We start from the raw sequence: 16,511 nt of genomic DNA on the forward strand, positions 1-16,511 counted from the left end.
TAATCATGAGATGAGCTTATTGAAATTCTTTTCTTAGACATAGAGACTTGCCCAAGAATGGTGAGTATTAGGAACTTTAGTCAGCACTTGCTCAGAATAGTAAATGCGAACATGTGATTTATGCCATTGTGTGCGCAAAGTAATGTTTCCTGAGACATTTTCTATATATATGTTGGCTAGTTTTTGTTTTCTTGTCGTGGGAGGGGGGTGTTGGCTTGTTGCTCCCCCCTCCTCTCCTTATCAGATTTCCTTCCATGGCGTATGACAATGTGGCAGGGCCAGTTTCTCTGTGAATCCACAGTAAAACATACTGGTGGTTTCACAATTAAGCCAAACTTGGGTTTATGGCTTATACATGTTTATGTGAATTCCTGCATTTGTTTTTATGTGTGTGTGTATATTCATGAAAGATCTGTTTGAGAGAGGAAGAAAAAGGGAGGATAAAACCTATAGACTGAATCATAAAAGATGGGTTTATTCATTAATGACATCATAAGGATAGTATTTTCTCTTGGTTAATAAATTACTTCTTTGGAGGGTGTTGTAAGCCATCCAAAGATAGTCATGCCATTTCTTGGAAAAGATCTGAAGCAACTAGTAATTGAAATGATAATCATTTGATCAGAGAGCTATTTGAAAATAACACTCATCTACAAACTTGTCTCTTCTGGGAAACCGTATGTAGTCAAAATGTTGCCAAATTGTCTCTTTACTAATGTTGAGACTGATACACCTAATTATTTTCCAGTACATTCTAAACTTGATTTCTGGTGTGCCCTGTCCAGAAGCTGTTCCCATATGCTTTGAAACAATATCTAGCCTGACTTTATTCTGACATTTAATAATCACCATGAAAATAGCTATAAAATGCATGACAACTACAGATCTTTTATTTCAAGAGGATGGTGTGGTGAATCTGAGGGAAATCATCCGTTGAAATGGTACTTGGTAATGGGCCCCATTGTTTATAAAGTACTCAAATTTTTTCTTGAGCAGAGGATAAAAACACAGTTTCCCACTTTGTCTCCCGTTTAGTGGTAGTTCATGTTTAATCATGATAAGGTAAAAGATTCCATTACTGAAGTTTTACTTTTCATTTTTGATAGAGTATTTGTTACTCTGCTGCTGCCTAACAGACTTTCTTCTCAGAAGCAGCTTGGAACTCAGTGAGGAAAATTGAAATTTTAGATTCTACCTTAAAACATAAAAAAAAAAAACCCTCAACCCAGGGCTTCTTATTATGTGAAGGTTATCCTAATAACCTTTTTTTGTTCGAATTGGAGAAGTGTGTGTGTGTGTGTGTGTGTGTGTGTGTGTGTGTGTCGGTGGGGCAAAAGGAGGAAGAAAAAGTCATGTTTGGGGAGGAGGAAGAAGTCCTGTTTAACAGCAAAATTAGCCAAAATCAGTTGTGAATTCCTTTTGTTTAATAGTTTTGAAACATCTTCCTGTTGTTGTTTGTCAGAAATATTTCTAAGATTTTGTAAGCTTAGGGGTTTTCACAGCTAAGCTTTATTCAGAAATGTGAACTAAAAAAAATGAAAGAAGTCAGTTCAAGTTGAAATGTCAATGCTTAAATAACTTAAAACCCAGTGAGATGATCTTCTTGAGCCTTTTCCAAAGAATCTTCGGGTGACGGGGCCTCCCTTTGTTCCATGTATGGATGTCTATTAAATATCTTGCTGGATTAATTCTGAGTCAGAAAAGTTGGTTGTTTCCTAGAAGCAATTAAAGATGCTTAACATTCAAATTTATGATCCAGAGGAGAAACTTACATTTCAACTACTTTTCTTAGATTCAAAGACTTTTTCCTCACTCACCCTCTCACCCTCTACCCCATATGTATTAAAAGAAAAAATCAGTTCATTTCTCAGCTTACAAAGTTTTTCAGAAACATGAGAATGTGTAAGTTTCTTTCAGTGGGAAGCACATAACATTTATGAAGTATTTCTTTTGGGATTACATCACAGTTTTATTTAATTTTTAGGACAAAAGTTAAATTCAATATTTGTGTATAAGCCAAGGGAAAATGTACCATAAACATAGGAATTTGGGGGTGAGTCAGAGTTCCAAGAATCCTAGATTTACTTAGACCATTTATGTAGAGACAGGCTCACCATTAGTCATCTAGCTTTCACTTTTTACATTTGCCATTAATTACACCTAAAAACTAGCTTTCACCCAAGTGGTCAGCTAGGTAGAGTGTGAGCTTGGGCAACCAACATTAAAAATGGCTATTAGAATTACTGTCCTATTTTTGGATACTTTCTAATTGTGTAACAAATACAAAACTTATTCCTTAACTAAACAACTAGCAGTGAAAAACCATTGAAATGAAGTGAGTTACTAAAGATTCTGTGTCACCAAAATGCACACAGTCTCCTTGCATTAGGTTAAACCACTCATATGGCATTTCAGGTGGGCCTTGTGGAGAGTGGATCATTTCCCTCAAACCTATAAATAACCGTTTTTTGTTCTTCCCCAACCACCTCTTGTAGGATGAAGTCATTGCTGTTTCCGAAAAGGTGATTGTGAAGCTTGAAGACCTGGTCAAGTGGGTACATTCTGATTTCTCCAAGTGGAGATGTGGCCTCCACGCTGGACCTGTGAAAACTGAGGCCTTGGGAAGGAATGGACAGAAGGAAGCTCTGCTGAAGTACAGGCAGTCAACCCTAAACAGTGGACTCAACTTCAAAGATGTTCTCAAGGAGAAGGCAGACCTGGGTAAATATGACTCGTACTTTTAAATCTAATGTGTGGGCGTATATAGTAACTTTTCGGTTGTAGATTTTTCTGGAAACGCTATCATTTGTATATAAATATATTTAAAATTTCTTTAACCTCAAAGGGGCCTAAGAATATGGATGGAGAAATGACTGGATGGGTAAGGAATGAGTGTTACCTGTTGGATCACAGGACCATTTATGTGTGGATCCTTGCTCTGGGGTGATACAGTGGTTCTGAACAACTTTCAGTGTGATGTCAAGGCAGACGATTTGATTATAGCACCTGAAATTTAATTAATAAAGAGTTTATATACTTGCTATAAGTATGTAGTATGACATCTATTAACACCATGTCCCAATTTCATGTTTTACATTGAGTGGAAAACAAACTAAGGAAAAGAGATGACTTCCTCAATGTGGAGCAAGAAAACAATGTCAAGCCAGGGGATCCACTGGTTGGCAACCAATGGCATAGGTTTGCTTGATCCTTTAGCGTTCAGTGGTACCATCTATATATATATATATTTTTTTTTTTGCATATATATATATATATATATATTTTTTTTTTTTTGCTTCCTTCCCTCTTCCACTGTAAGTTTAAAGGAGAACTTGGACTGTGGAGTAATTACGCTGGTTGGTGTTTGCATACTAACTCTGCTGCTTACTTAGCTGTGTGGCCTAAGGCAAATAATTCAACTTATAAGCCTCAGTTTCCCCATCTAAAAAATAGGGAAACTTTACAGGGTTATTGTGAGATGTGAGATAGAAAGGGTAGAGCACATTGACTGGCATAAACGAGGGGCTCCATAATTAGTTATATTGCTTTTTCTTAACACTTTCTTCTCCAGTGACATTTTGTGTCCTTTCATTGCTTTTTTTCCCTTCTGTTTGTATTCCCATGTCATTCACTGATTTACTCTCCTAGCATTGCTCAAGACGAAAATTGTTGACCTCTGATTTAGACTAGTTATTTCCTCTTTAGGCAAAGAGGAACTGCGCTTTAACATATGAAGGCATCTTTTTCTTTCATTTGCGCACAATGCTGATTTTTGCAGTCCTATTTTATGCCTTAATGTGACAGCTTCCTGTTTTTTTTTTTTTTATAAACCCAGAACTTAACTATTACAACAAACCTAGGCAATTTATTTTAATTGGCGTAAAGAGACTGAATAACACCAGTAACTGACTGTGGCTTTCATGTGACTCTGGTTTGTGATGAGCTGTGCTGTGTTTTGGGAATAGCATTAATATTTTCTTGCAGTTTGAGTTTAACTATCAACAGTTTCCTGGCATCTTTTGGTTGATGTCAGACGGGAACATTTTGGATATGGCAGCCTGATTGTCACGTGCACATTTAGAGAAAATTATTAAGCTAGTGGTTTTCCTTCTAAAGCCAAAGAGTTTTTTAATAGTCTTCCTATATATACTGTTACACCCCCCAGTTTTGTGAACACACAATGACTAGTCTTATGACTTGCGATAATGCTGAATAATACATCTGTTGTGTTACTTTCCTAATGTATGATCCAAGTTGTATTGCCATTGTCTTATGTTTTCCTTAACATTAAAACCTTTCTTTTGTTTGTTTAATTTTGTGTGTGTGTTATGGAATATACTGTTACTAATAAAAAATTAAACAGGAAACCCACAGGGGACAAAAGGATGTGTAGATGGTTAAGCTTGATGTCACACATATAAACAAGAGTATTTATAGCAAGGTTTATGTTTAAAATTGTGTTTAAAATGGATAATTTATTAATGAACAGGAAAATAAGTCTAACTTCTTAATTCCACCCAAAGAATTAAGAAGTTGATCCTCCTGGATTCTAAAAAAAAGAAGGTCCATATTCTACCTTTTTGCAATTGATGCCACAAGAAATTGGTTTATAGTGGTCACAGTACTTGCAGGTGGTTTGACCTGGAAAATCTAGATGAGTGGTTTTTAAATCTAGTTGCTCATTAGACTCATGAAAGAAATTTAAAAAACAGTACTTGATTACTGAGTCCAGCTTCTCTAGATTCTTCATTCAGTAGGACTAAGGAAAGGCCAAGGAATGTGTATTGATAAAAAAGTTACAGGACGGGTGCGGTGGCTCACGCCTGTAATCCCAGCACTTTGGGAGGCTGAGGCGGGTGGATCATCTGAGGTCAGGAGTTCGAGACCAGCCTGGCCAACATGGTGAAACCCCTTCTCTACTAAAAATACAAAAATTGGTCGCGCATGGTGGCAGAGGCCTGTAATCTCAGCTACTTGGGAGGCTGAGGCAGGAGAATTGCTGGAACCTGGGAGGCAGAGGTTGCATTGAGACGAAATCATCGCACCATTGCACTGCAGTCCAGGCGACAACAGCGAGACTCTGTCTAAAAAAGCGGGGTTCTTAGGTTGACTCTGATTTTGTTTGTTTGTTTGTTTTGGTCTCATTTTGGAGACAGCTTTATGATCAGTGCTGAAGAAGGTAAAATAATCAACAGGAGAGTTGATTGGGAGGCTCTCCCCTGGGGAACAAGAAACACCATGTACTTAAAAATTTTTTAATGTAAAATACCCCTTTAAGGATAGAATTTAGGGCCTTGAAATTCTACTCAGTTGCTATGAACTGTGAGGAATTTGAGACAAATAGCTTTTGTAATTGGAATGCACACTGTGTTGTAATAATGTGGAAAGAGAAACAAAAACTTTCCTTAATGTAATGAGTTTCCATTATCTGCCTGATCTAAGGTTGGTAAGTCTACATTGTCAGGATTTATATTGAAGAGATAGGGGGTGTCATTTTCTTTACACATTCCTTTCCCCACAACTTTCTCTTCAGCCTCTTCCTTTCTCTGTCTATAACATCAAAATATTTGTTGTCTGTACTTTTCTTTCTCCACAGTGGTTTTCTTATCTCCTTTTCTGTTGGTCACACTGAAACCACCTCCAATACCACATTGTTAATGGAAATTCACACACTTATTAGGTTTTTCCTTCTGTAGAACCCTTCCAACTCCTCATTGTTCTTACCAAAGAAAGAAGATGAACTGTGAGATTATTTGAGACCCCCCCTTTTTTCTGGTGGAAGTAAGCAAAGAACGGAAAGATCTCACCTTTCTATGGATAAAGTAAAACTCCAACATGTTATTGTTTTTTAACTGAGTTACTTCATAGTGTTAAAACATCAATAATAACAAAATAATTAGATCGGTTCTTAGAGAAGGGATTTTAAAATATAAAAGCTCATTAAAGAACTTTACTTGCTCAGTGTTTAGGTAGAATAAGTTCCCTTTAATCCCAGTTTGTGTCACTTCCTGTCTCTCTCTGAATAGTAAAAAAAAAACAAGAATGTTCTCACAAATGTGTGTCTGCCAACAAATTAATACTCCACAAAGAGAAACTCTGCCCCACATGGCAGCTTCCAATAAATGCTCTGATTCAAATCACAACTCTTTCATTTTTTTTTATCCCCTTCCCCCTTGAGAGAGCACATTTAGACAATATTTGAGGATGTCATCTTTCTGCTTTTTAAAACTCTCTAGAGTTTTCGTTTTAAGACTCTTAATGGTTGATGACTAAAACTACAGATCTGGATAGTGGAAAAACTAATAATCTTAAAAAACACTTCTGAGATGTGGCAAAGTGCATTCATTCTCTTCCCTCCTCTTTGTCCTTTTCAAAGAAAGAAAGTTCAATATGAAACCAATGCAAATTATGACTTTACTCAGTGAGATATTTTACCTTCTTTCAGACTGTTTCATACTGAAGTTTATAAAAAAAAAAAAAAAGAAAAATAACTATGTTAAAATAGGAGGGTTAAGGAATGTATTATTCATAAGCATAATGAACACAAGAACCTGTTTTTCCAGAAGAATTGGGTTGATTAAATCATTCACCACACAAGCCTCTAGTTATTTATTTTTGTCTTTAGAATTACAGTACTTAGCTTTTATAATAAAGTGGACTTGATACCCATATTTGGTATGGCAGTTGAAAATAGTCAAATGAAGAATTATTTCGTTTTACAAAATTTTTAGCAAGTAAGGAATATAAACACTATCAGTTAAGCATAGCAAACTTGCATTTTTTATTCCTTGGGCTATAGTTTGAAAAAAAATCAAATTATTTTATGTAACACTGATTCTTACAGAGTTCCTTTAAGCGAAGTATGAAAGCTGCAGTGTAAGCTTTATTGGCCTATAAATATGTCATTATAGTTGGACTACATTTATATGCTTTGGATTGTTGTTTAAGCCAAGAAAATATGTCTCTACAGGTTGACTTTTTATTGAAGCCCTTTGAGGCATACAACAGAATGTATTTTAGGCCAAGGTTATTAAAACAGCATTTTCATTTTTTTGCAGCAGACTCATTGTCAATTATGCTGCCACAAACTGTCTGTGGATGGGCAGTTATGAATGGTTTCATCTCCAAATGTGTCTTTAGGAAAAGAAAGAAAAGATAGAGGAGTCTGAGCTGAAATCGAGAAAAAAGACCCAAAGATTATGTGTGGGGGTTTGGCTGAATTTAATGATGGGGGTTCCCTCAGTTCAATTTCTGTTTCTAAATCTGTCCCTTCAAATTGAGAAAGAGTAGCTTCCCCCTTTCTTCTGTTGCTGGGACTTTCACTGTACTTTTTGGGAATCAACAGCATGGTGGGGTTAAAAGAGCAGAGGGTGGGCTGTCAGGAGAATCTTGGCTCTAACAGTAGATCTGTCACCACTGGAAGAGTCACTGTATGATTTTTCACCTGAGCGCCCTCATGAATTTATTAGGATTTGAAGACATGCTTCTTACTGGAACAATCCTTCCTTCCTTTCTAGATTTAAATTTTATGTGTATATTTTTGTTTGTTTTTTCAGTGAAGAAAAATAACTTTTATTATATTAATGAGAGCAATGAATTCTTAATTCTCAGCCACAAAAAATGATAAAATACAATGAGATTTTCAAAGGTAAAAAATAAAATATCTGTACTCAGATCATTGCTGCAGAGATAAAGTAAAATATTATTATACAACTCTAAAGTAACTTGAAAAGAATGCAACTGTTCAACCAAATGGCTCAAAGTAGATTTAAATTTTATGTGTATATTAAAGAGTCTTTGGAAGGTATTTGTTGTTTATATTTTACCTTGGATTGCTGGTTTCACTCTGCCATTTTCCATAACACTGCAACTTGAGAAGTTTCTTAAATGATATATTGTTTATACATTCAGCTTTCTTTTGTCTAAAATGGGCAATAATGTGTACCTGACTGTTTCTCGTTGGATTTTTGAGAAGACCAACTGAGAACAAATTAGTTAATATCTGTGGAAACATTTGTGATATTGAAGTCTAAAGTGCTATTATTACTACATAGTTATTATGAGAAGCAGGTTCTGTATGATAGGGAGCCGTGTGGGACAAGGTTGACTTATTTGTCCATTTTGAATTTCCCTAATCACACACGCATTCTAGTGATTTAGAATAGGGCTTACTCTCATGATTGTCCCCCTCAATAGAAAACTATTATAAAAGTCCTTCAGGGCCGGGCGCGGTGGCTCAAGCCTGTAATCCCAGCACTTTGGGGAGGCGAGGGCAGTGGGCAGATCCAGGTCAAGGAGATGAAACATCCTGGCTAACAGGGTGAAACCCTGTCTCTACTAAAAATACAAAAACTAGCGAGGCTGAGGTGGTGAGCCTGTAGTCCCAGCTACCGGGAAGTGAGGCAGGAGAATGCGTGAACCGGGAGGCCGGAGCTTGCAGTAGTGAGATGCGGCCACTGCCCTCCAGCCTGAAGTGACAGAGTGAACTCCGTCTCAAAAAAAAAAAAAAAGAGTCCTTCAGGTTTTTGCTTGTTTATATGTACATATATAAATACATATTATATATGACTATTATTTTAATATATATTTATTTCAAATAAATGTATGTAATATCTATTATATAACATAAACATTTTATATATTTATTCATATATTAATATATATTTATATTTTACAAACTTTTATCTCCTGAAAATTCTGTCAAAATAAGCTGAGCCATAAGTGGCCAGTTGCATGGGACCGCTCAAATACTCTTAGTTAAAAATTAGCTGTAGTTTTTGCTTGGAGCTTCTGGAGGCCTTGTATTGCAAATGGTTGTTTCAGATCACTTTTGAGTTTGGTATGTCAGGCAGCTTCCTGAGATGTGGACATGGGAAGGATTCTCACTTTTTGTGGAAGAGAACAGTATAGATGTCTGTAAAAAGCATGCTAAATGCTGACATTTTGTCATAGAGACTTTTCACTGCTAATGAATTTATTAGGATTGGAAGACATCCTTCTTACTGGGACAATCCTCCCTTCCTTTCTAGATTTAAATTTTGTATGTATATTAAAGAGTCTTTTGAAGGTATTTGTTGCTTGCATTGCTGGCCTAACTCTAGTATTTTTCTTAACACTGCAACTTGAGAAGTTTCTTAAATAATATATTGTTGCACTATGCTATTCATGAATATCATGAAGAACCCTTACAGAACAACCTCCTAACTAAAACGAATTTGGGCCGGGTGCAGTGGCTCACGTTTGTAATCCCAACACTTTGGGAGGCCAAGGTGGGTGGATCACAAGGTCAGGAGTTCAAGACTAGTCTGGACAATGTAGTGAAACCCCATCTCTACTAAAAATATAAAAATTAGCTGGGCATGGTGGCATGCGCCTGTAGTCCCAGCTACTCGGGAGGCTGAGGCAGGAGAACCACTTGAACCCGGGAGGCGGAGGTTGTGGTGAGCAGAGATCACACCACTGCACTCCAGCCTGAGCAACAGAGTGAGACTCTGTCTCAAAAAAAAAAAAAAAAAAAATTGGCCTTTATAGTATCCTTAAGTTCAACATAGAAACTGATTACATACAAGACTTTTCAAAGATTTGTAAAGATACTTTCCAAAGGATTTTTTCTCTGACAATATTGTTGTGTTAACCATGCATTCTTTAAAGAATTTCATCATAGCACAATTAACATTGGAGGAGATACTCTCCAAGTGCCCACATGCCTCTCATGACAAACCAAAGGACCTTTAAATGGGGTACAAGAATCTGCATCCAAGACATTCAAAGTTTTCGAACAGCTTATTACCAGTATATCTTCTTTCTTTCCTTCCTTCCTTCCTTTTTTTTTTTTTTTTTTTTTTGAGACAGCAGGGTCTCTCTCTCTTGCCCAGGCTGGAGTACAGTGGTGCGATCTTGGCTCACTGCAACGTCCACTTCCTGGGTTTAAGCAATTCTCCTGCCTCAGCCTCACAAGTAGCTGGGATTACAGGTGCCCGCCACCGTGCCCAGCTAATTTTTGTATTTTTTCAGTAGATATGGGGTTTCACGATGTTGGCCAGGCTGGTCACAAACTCGTAAACTCAAGTGATCATCCGCCTTGGCCTCCCAAAGTGCTGGGATGACAGGCATGAGCCACTGTGTCCAATCCAGTATGTTTTCTAAGAAACTAGGAATACATATAGTTGTAACACATAAGTAATAAGATTATGCATTTCATTTGAAATTTAAATTTTGGCTTGACCATCTAATCATATAGTTGAATATTGCCCCGCAATAGTGGAAGAATGAGTGAGTAAAAGTAGCTCAAATAAGTAACATTCATTTATGCTGTCTACAATCAACCATCTCAGCTTTTCCTGCTAGAAAAGTGGTCTTTGTGAAATCTAACCGAGTCTGAGCCAGTCAACAGCTGGTCATTGATACTGCTGCCCAGGTACTTATACTGCCATCACTCCTGAAGGCACAATCCAAGTTAAAACCCTTTCATTTGGAATTTCTGTTGACCTGAGGATTTTCTAGTGTTTCCTGCAGCCACGAAAGATTCTTAGAATTCCAGGTTCATTTCTTCTTTTGATGACAGACTGAAGATGGACCATCAACTGAAAAGAAGTTAGTAGAATTTTGGAATTTATTCTTACGTTTCCATTTGGAGATGTCAGGGCAGAAGTAGGAAAAAAGTGATATTGGAACTTTCTGTGCTATTTTTAGCATCCAGGCTACCAGTATTTACCTCTAGGATACAATGTATGCAAAAGGTAAACTCACGCTTTTCTGAAACTCTATAGAATTGTCAGGCTCCAAGGGGCCTTCATGAACCTTGTTTTCTCCTCTTTTTCCTTCTAACAGTCTTCAGTCCTCTCTTTTCAGTTCTTCCCTAAGATGTGCTTTCAGAATCCCTCACCATCACAGTTACTCATCTTAGGATACACTTTAGGTGATTTTGTTTGTTTGTTTGTTTTTGTTTTTTTCTGAGATGGAGTTTTGCTCTGTCACCAGGTTGGAGTTGGCTCACTGCAGCCTCCGCCTCCTGGGTTCAAGCGATTTCCCTGCCTCAGCCTCCCAAGTAGCTAGGACTACAGGCACGCACCACCATGTCTGGCTAATTTTTTTTTTTGTATTTTAGTAGAGACCGGGCTTCACCGTGTTGGCCAGGATGCCCTTGATGTCCTGACCTCATGATATGCCCGCCTTGGCCTCCCAAAGTGCTGGGATTACAGGTGTGAGCCACCATGCCCGGCCGAGGTGATTTTTTAATACCATTTAACTCATTTATATTGCAGGAGCTCATTTTTACTAAGAATCCTAGAGCCAGAGTAGGAGTAGATTCTAGAGAAAGTCCCCAGTGATCCATTATGCGTGACCAGAACCCTAAGGTGCTGGCTTGGCGTCCTCCAGATACGACATGACATTAGCAAAACTACTGGACTCTTCTCTATAGCTGTATGGCCTTGACCATTCTATACATAAGAGCAAAAAGGGGGAAAATATTCTGCCACTACACTCCCTGAAGTTTAGGTACCTGTTTTTTTGTTTTTATACACAGTAATATTAAGTGTAGACTAGTATCTAATGAACATCATTGTTAATTAATATGGCAGCTACTGTGGCTCAATATCAATGTTGTGCCTTCTGAGCTTCTGTAGTTCCTGTAGTTGTTTACTCTAGCATTTAGGATAGGGCTTGCCCAAATTGATTTTTTGCCTCACTAACGGTCTACAGTTGAAGACCAGCTTGGTGTCTGAGAGTTTGTTTAAGCTATTCCAACCAAATAATATAAAAACTGACAAGTCTTCCCTAAATTATCGTATGTGATAGTTTAATCATGTTGTTCTCCTAGACTTAAGCTATTCTTGTTTTTGTTTTGTTTTGTCTATTTTTTTCTGGCATTTTGTTTTTTTACAGCCATATCTATGATAAAAGATCATGACGGAGAGTGGGCACAGTGGCTCATGCCGGTAATCCCAGCACTTTGGGAGGCCAAGGCAGGTGGACCACTTGAGGTCAGGAGTTTGAGTCCAGCCTGACCAACATAGTAAATCCCCATTCCTACTAAAAATACAAAATTAGATGGACATGGTAGCACACATCCATAATTCCAGCTACTTGGGAGGCCGAGGCAGGAGAATCACTTGAACCGGGGAGGCGGAGGTTTCAGTGAGTCGAGATTGTACCATTGCACTCCAGCCTGGGCAACAAGAGTGAAACTTTGTCCGCCGCCCCCCATGCCCCCACAAAAAAGACTGTGATGGATAAGACAGCCAATTCATAATTTTGTTTTAGCTTCATTAATTTGAAATGTTAATTTACCAAAGAACTGTCTGTGGAGATCGCCATCTGATGAAAAGATAATCAAAAGATGAAAGAATAAATTCTGTCGTGGTCCTATTCCTTGCTATGCCTTTAGTTTCTTGCTGTGTACCTTGGATTGACTGGAAGCAAGTCTTATGCAGCCTTGGCTTTATATAAGCTCATGAATTTTCATTATCACTGATAGATTGCCAAACTTGGACCAGTAATTCTGTTTGCATTTGGTGATATAAGTGGGTCTATTGTGAAGGACAAACCCAACTGATCCACCTTTTTTTTTTTTTTTTTTTTTTTTTTTTTTGAGACAGAGGTTTGCTCTGTTGCCCAGGTAGGAGTTCAGTGGTGTGATCTCGGCTGACTGCAACCTCCACCTCCCGGGTTCAAGTGATTCTCCTGCCTCAGCCTCCCAAGTAGCTGGGATTACAGACATGTGCCACCACGCCCAGCTAATTTTTGTATTTTTAGTAGAGACAGGGTTTCACCTTGTTGGCCAGGCTGATCTTTAACTCCTGACCTCATGATCTGCCCGCCTCGGCTTCCCAAAGTGCTGGGATTATAGGCGTGAGCCACCGCGCCCGGCCCCGACCGCCATGGTCTTTTAAATATCTTTTGAGAATGCAACATTGACTCTGTACCTCAGATGTGCTTTTAAAATGAGGTCTGGCTGGGGACAGTGGCTCATACCTATAACCCCAACACTCTGGAAGGCCGAGGTGGGAGGATTGCTTGAGGCCAGGAGTTCAAGAGGAACCTGGGCAACATAGCAAGACCTGTCTCTGCAAAGCATTTTTAAAAATTAGCTGAGTTGGGTGATGCCCAACTGTAGCCCTAGCTACTCAGGAGACTGAGGCAGGACAATCACTGATGCCCAGATGGACCATCAACTGAAAAGAAGTTTGTAGAACAAGGTTGCGGTGAGCTAAGATGATACCATTACACTCCAGTCTGGGCAACACAGTGAGACCCTGTCTCCAAAAATAAATAAATAAATAAATAAGTAAATAAATAAATAAAAATAAATAAAATAAAAATGAGGCTTGATTCAGCAGTTCCCCTTTCAGTTGGAGGTGCATGATGCTTTTATTTTATCATGACTCTAAAATGTTTTTGTTTACCTTCTACCTCTCACCTCATTACCCACTGTATGATTACTGACAGTGAGCCATTATTACAGCTGCTATCATGATAGCATCACCTTGGAACACAAAGCAGATATATCCTACATGTGAATTGATGTGGTTTTGCCCGTGCATTCTGTGAGCAGGTAGCTGATTTGGGCATTTACTCTTAATACTCGGTGGTATTGACACTGATTCTTTTGAACAGTTTGTTTAATCTGTTCGAGTACTTTTAAGTCTGAAGTTCTGTTGCGGCACATTAACTTTCCTAAATGTCAGATTCACTCCTCTCCTGTAACATTATGTGTTTAAGTCTGTAGTTTATGCAGGTCACTGCAGAGGAAAGCTGAGGTTTGGACTTCTAGCTTATTTTAATAAATGTATTTATTTAGGACAGACTGGAATAATAGTGGGTTTTCAAAGGCTTCATGAAGTGCTTCATGCACAGTAGGGGCTGAGCAAATAGTGCTGATGATTTCAGGCTTTTCCTAGTTGCCTCACTGTGTGTTTTCATTTGGTGTGCTTGGATGAAGTGGTGTTGCTTCTTTCTTCCTTAAAACCCTGAGCCTGTGCCTTGCCTAGAACTCTCTTTCGTTGGACAGCCCCACTTGCTTTTTGAATTCTTAACTATGTCTATTATCTTTTACTTGTGACCTTTAAATATTGGCATTCCACTTAGGATCCCTGTTTCTTTGCAAACTTCATGCCTACTGGATAAAATACAAATGTTACAGGAGTATCCAGTGAACTTCCAGCCTCCATTTTCTTCTCTTTTTCATTAGGTAGCTTTCATTATTCTTATTTTTTGTTACTACCAATGTTATCCTTGTTTGTTTTAGAAAATATAGGCACTACTGACAAGCAAAATGCAGAAAAATTAAAGTTGCCTATTTTCCTCCCACTCAGAAGTGCTGTTAGTATTCGTGTATGTACCAATGTATATGAATGCATGTATCAGTGAGAATTTATATAGATATTATTTTTCCTCCTAAAAATAAAATCTACTGTTTGGGAATCTACCTTCCTCCACTTAACTTTGTACAGAGGTATTATAAATATGCCCCCATGTTGCAAAATATCCTATACTGGTTTTTTTTTTTTTTTTTTTGACTGCTGAATATTTCATTACAGAGGTGTTTCATACTTTAATTATTGTTAGGCATTTCAGCTCCTTCTGATTCCTTTGAAACTCTTGTAGCTATGCACATAGCCATGACTATTTCTTTATACATTTGTAGTGGGGGATCACTGGTTCAAAGTGCACACAGAACGTTAAGACCCCTATCCCCTACCTTATCTCCTCTCGTAAACCTTCTACCCTAGCCTAACTAGTCTAACTGCCCCGTCTTCTTTCTCTTTAACCACATATACTCAGTCCCCTGCCTTCCAGACTCTCCAGTGTGTTTTAAGTGGCTCATGCCTTTCTACTCTTGGAATGGCCTTTCTAGGACTCTTACCTGTGGGAATTCTGCCTTTCGTTTAAGACTTGTTTAAGCCTCTGAACTCCTTCTCAGCCATCCAGCTCAGAGGAATTGCCCTGCTTTATTGAGCTCTTATCTTATCACATTTAGTGTCTCTACCACCTTATTGATCACCTTACTCTATACCTACCAATATAATGCAGTATCTTTTTTTCATGTGTTTATCTTATCTTCCCAATAACAGTCTTAACTCTATAGTGTTAGCACTCAGACATCAAAGCTATACCTAGTAGGTTAAGTAAACATGCAGCTTTTACGATCAGACTTTCCTGAAATCTCTGGAGTTCTCTGTTCTTAGTCTACTGGAGACACCTATGCGCATTTGAAGGTTGATTTGATTTCTTTTAGAGCATTTCCTAAGACACTCTAGTGGAGGGGCTATTTCATTGGTACCCTGTAGAAGCAGCAGCTACTTGGGGTATTAGGTTGCTAACTATTCTTGGTCTAATTAGTAGTCATCTATTCATCATTCATTCTAGAAAAACACATTGAGAGATCATGTGAACATGCTTGAAGCTAGCCTGCTAGCCTGAGGATTGTAGATGGTATTATAAGTGTGTGTACGTGTGTGTGTGTGTGTGGACATTTTACATCTTAATAGTGGGACATATTAATTCCTTTCTCAAGGGAATCTTCTTCATGTTTCAGGATCATAGCAGTGACAAAAGTAGGCAGGGAAATAAATCCAGACTGGACTTGTTCCACCTTACCTTTTTTTTATTAGCGGCTTGTTTGTAATCTTTTTCTAAGGTGACAGGTTATTAAAAAGGTGGTTGTAGTACGACATCCAGTGTTGCTTGATTCTAGGCAATTACACCGTTTTAATCTTCACCTCCCTTAAAATGGTTGCTTGCTAATCATGGCGGAGGATATTCTCCATCTTCCAACTACTCATTCTACAACTGTGGTTCACACAGAAAGTCTTCTGTTAGGCCTTACAAAAACAATGCTTCATGCCTGGCCTATTCTCTCAGTAAGAAATAAAACATTGTTTTCATAGCAGAGCTGATAATAAGGCAGAGTTCAAAGCATGATGAAACATATACTTTTCTAGCAGAGAAAAACCTATAGTTACCTGGCTAATTAACCATCACGTGATGGCTGTGTGTCTAAAGTTACAGGCTTTTCACATGTGCAGCCTGTGTGTGGGTTTCTTTTCTTTTTTTTTTTTTTTTAATTGAGAATGTTCATTTAGTTCCCATTGATTTGTATTAATGTTTCCCATCAAAGATTTGGAAGAATGAGCAAACACAGAAGCTGCCATTTTAGGGTAGCTTCTTTTTAACCACTGTACTAAACCTCGGTAGTCAGTTATGTTGTAGCGGAAACAGCATGAAATTTACAAAGTAAGATGGACCTGGATTCAAGTCCTTGCTCCATAAACTGTATGGCCTTAAAAGCTTTCACTCTGCTTTGATTGCTTATCCGTAAATCAGGGTTAACAATACCCATCTCACAGTTTTGTCTCACAGGACTTGGGAAGATTAGATTAGATCCTGTATAAGGGTACCCAACACACAGTGGGAGCACTTGGTCAACAATATTAGTTTCCTTTCCCCTTTCCATTAGAAAGGTAAACCCTTATTCAAGAAAGCAAAGTGAGTAGATGCAACATAAAAAG

General features: G+C 38.1%; 1 protein-coding gene across 7 annotated transcripts in view; it reads left to right on the plus strand.

The window, feature by feature from the left end:
- The window catches only part of ARID5B (AT-rich interaction domain 5B), a 192,485-nt gene that overhangs the window by 35,838 nt on the left and 140,136 nt on the right, over positions 1 to 16,511 (plus strand). For all 7 annotated transcript variants that reach the window (XM_017963014.2, XM_017963016.2, XM_031652216.1 and 4 more), the window contains one exon: positions 2,496 to 2,721. In XM_017963014.2, coding sequence (XP_017818503.2) covers positions 2,496 to 2,721 — 226 coding nt within the window. The remainder of the gene's footprint in view (positions 1 to 2,495; positions 2,722 to 16,511) is intronic.

This window comes from Papio anubis, chromosome 11 (assembly GCF_008728515.1).
Source record: "Papio anubis isolate 15944 chromosome 11, Panubis1.0, whole genome shotgun sequence".
NCBI classification, from domain to species: Eukaryota; Metazoa; Chordata; class Mammalia; order Primates; family Cercopithecidae; genus Papio; species Papio anubis.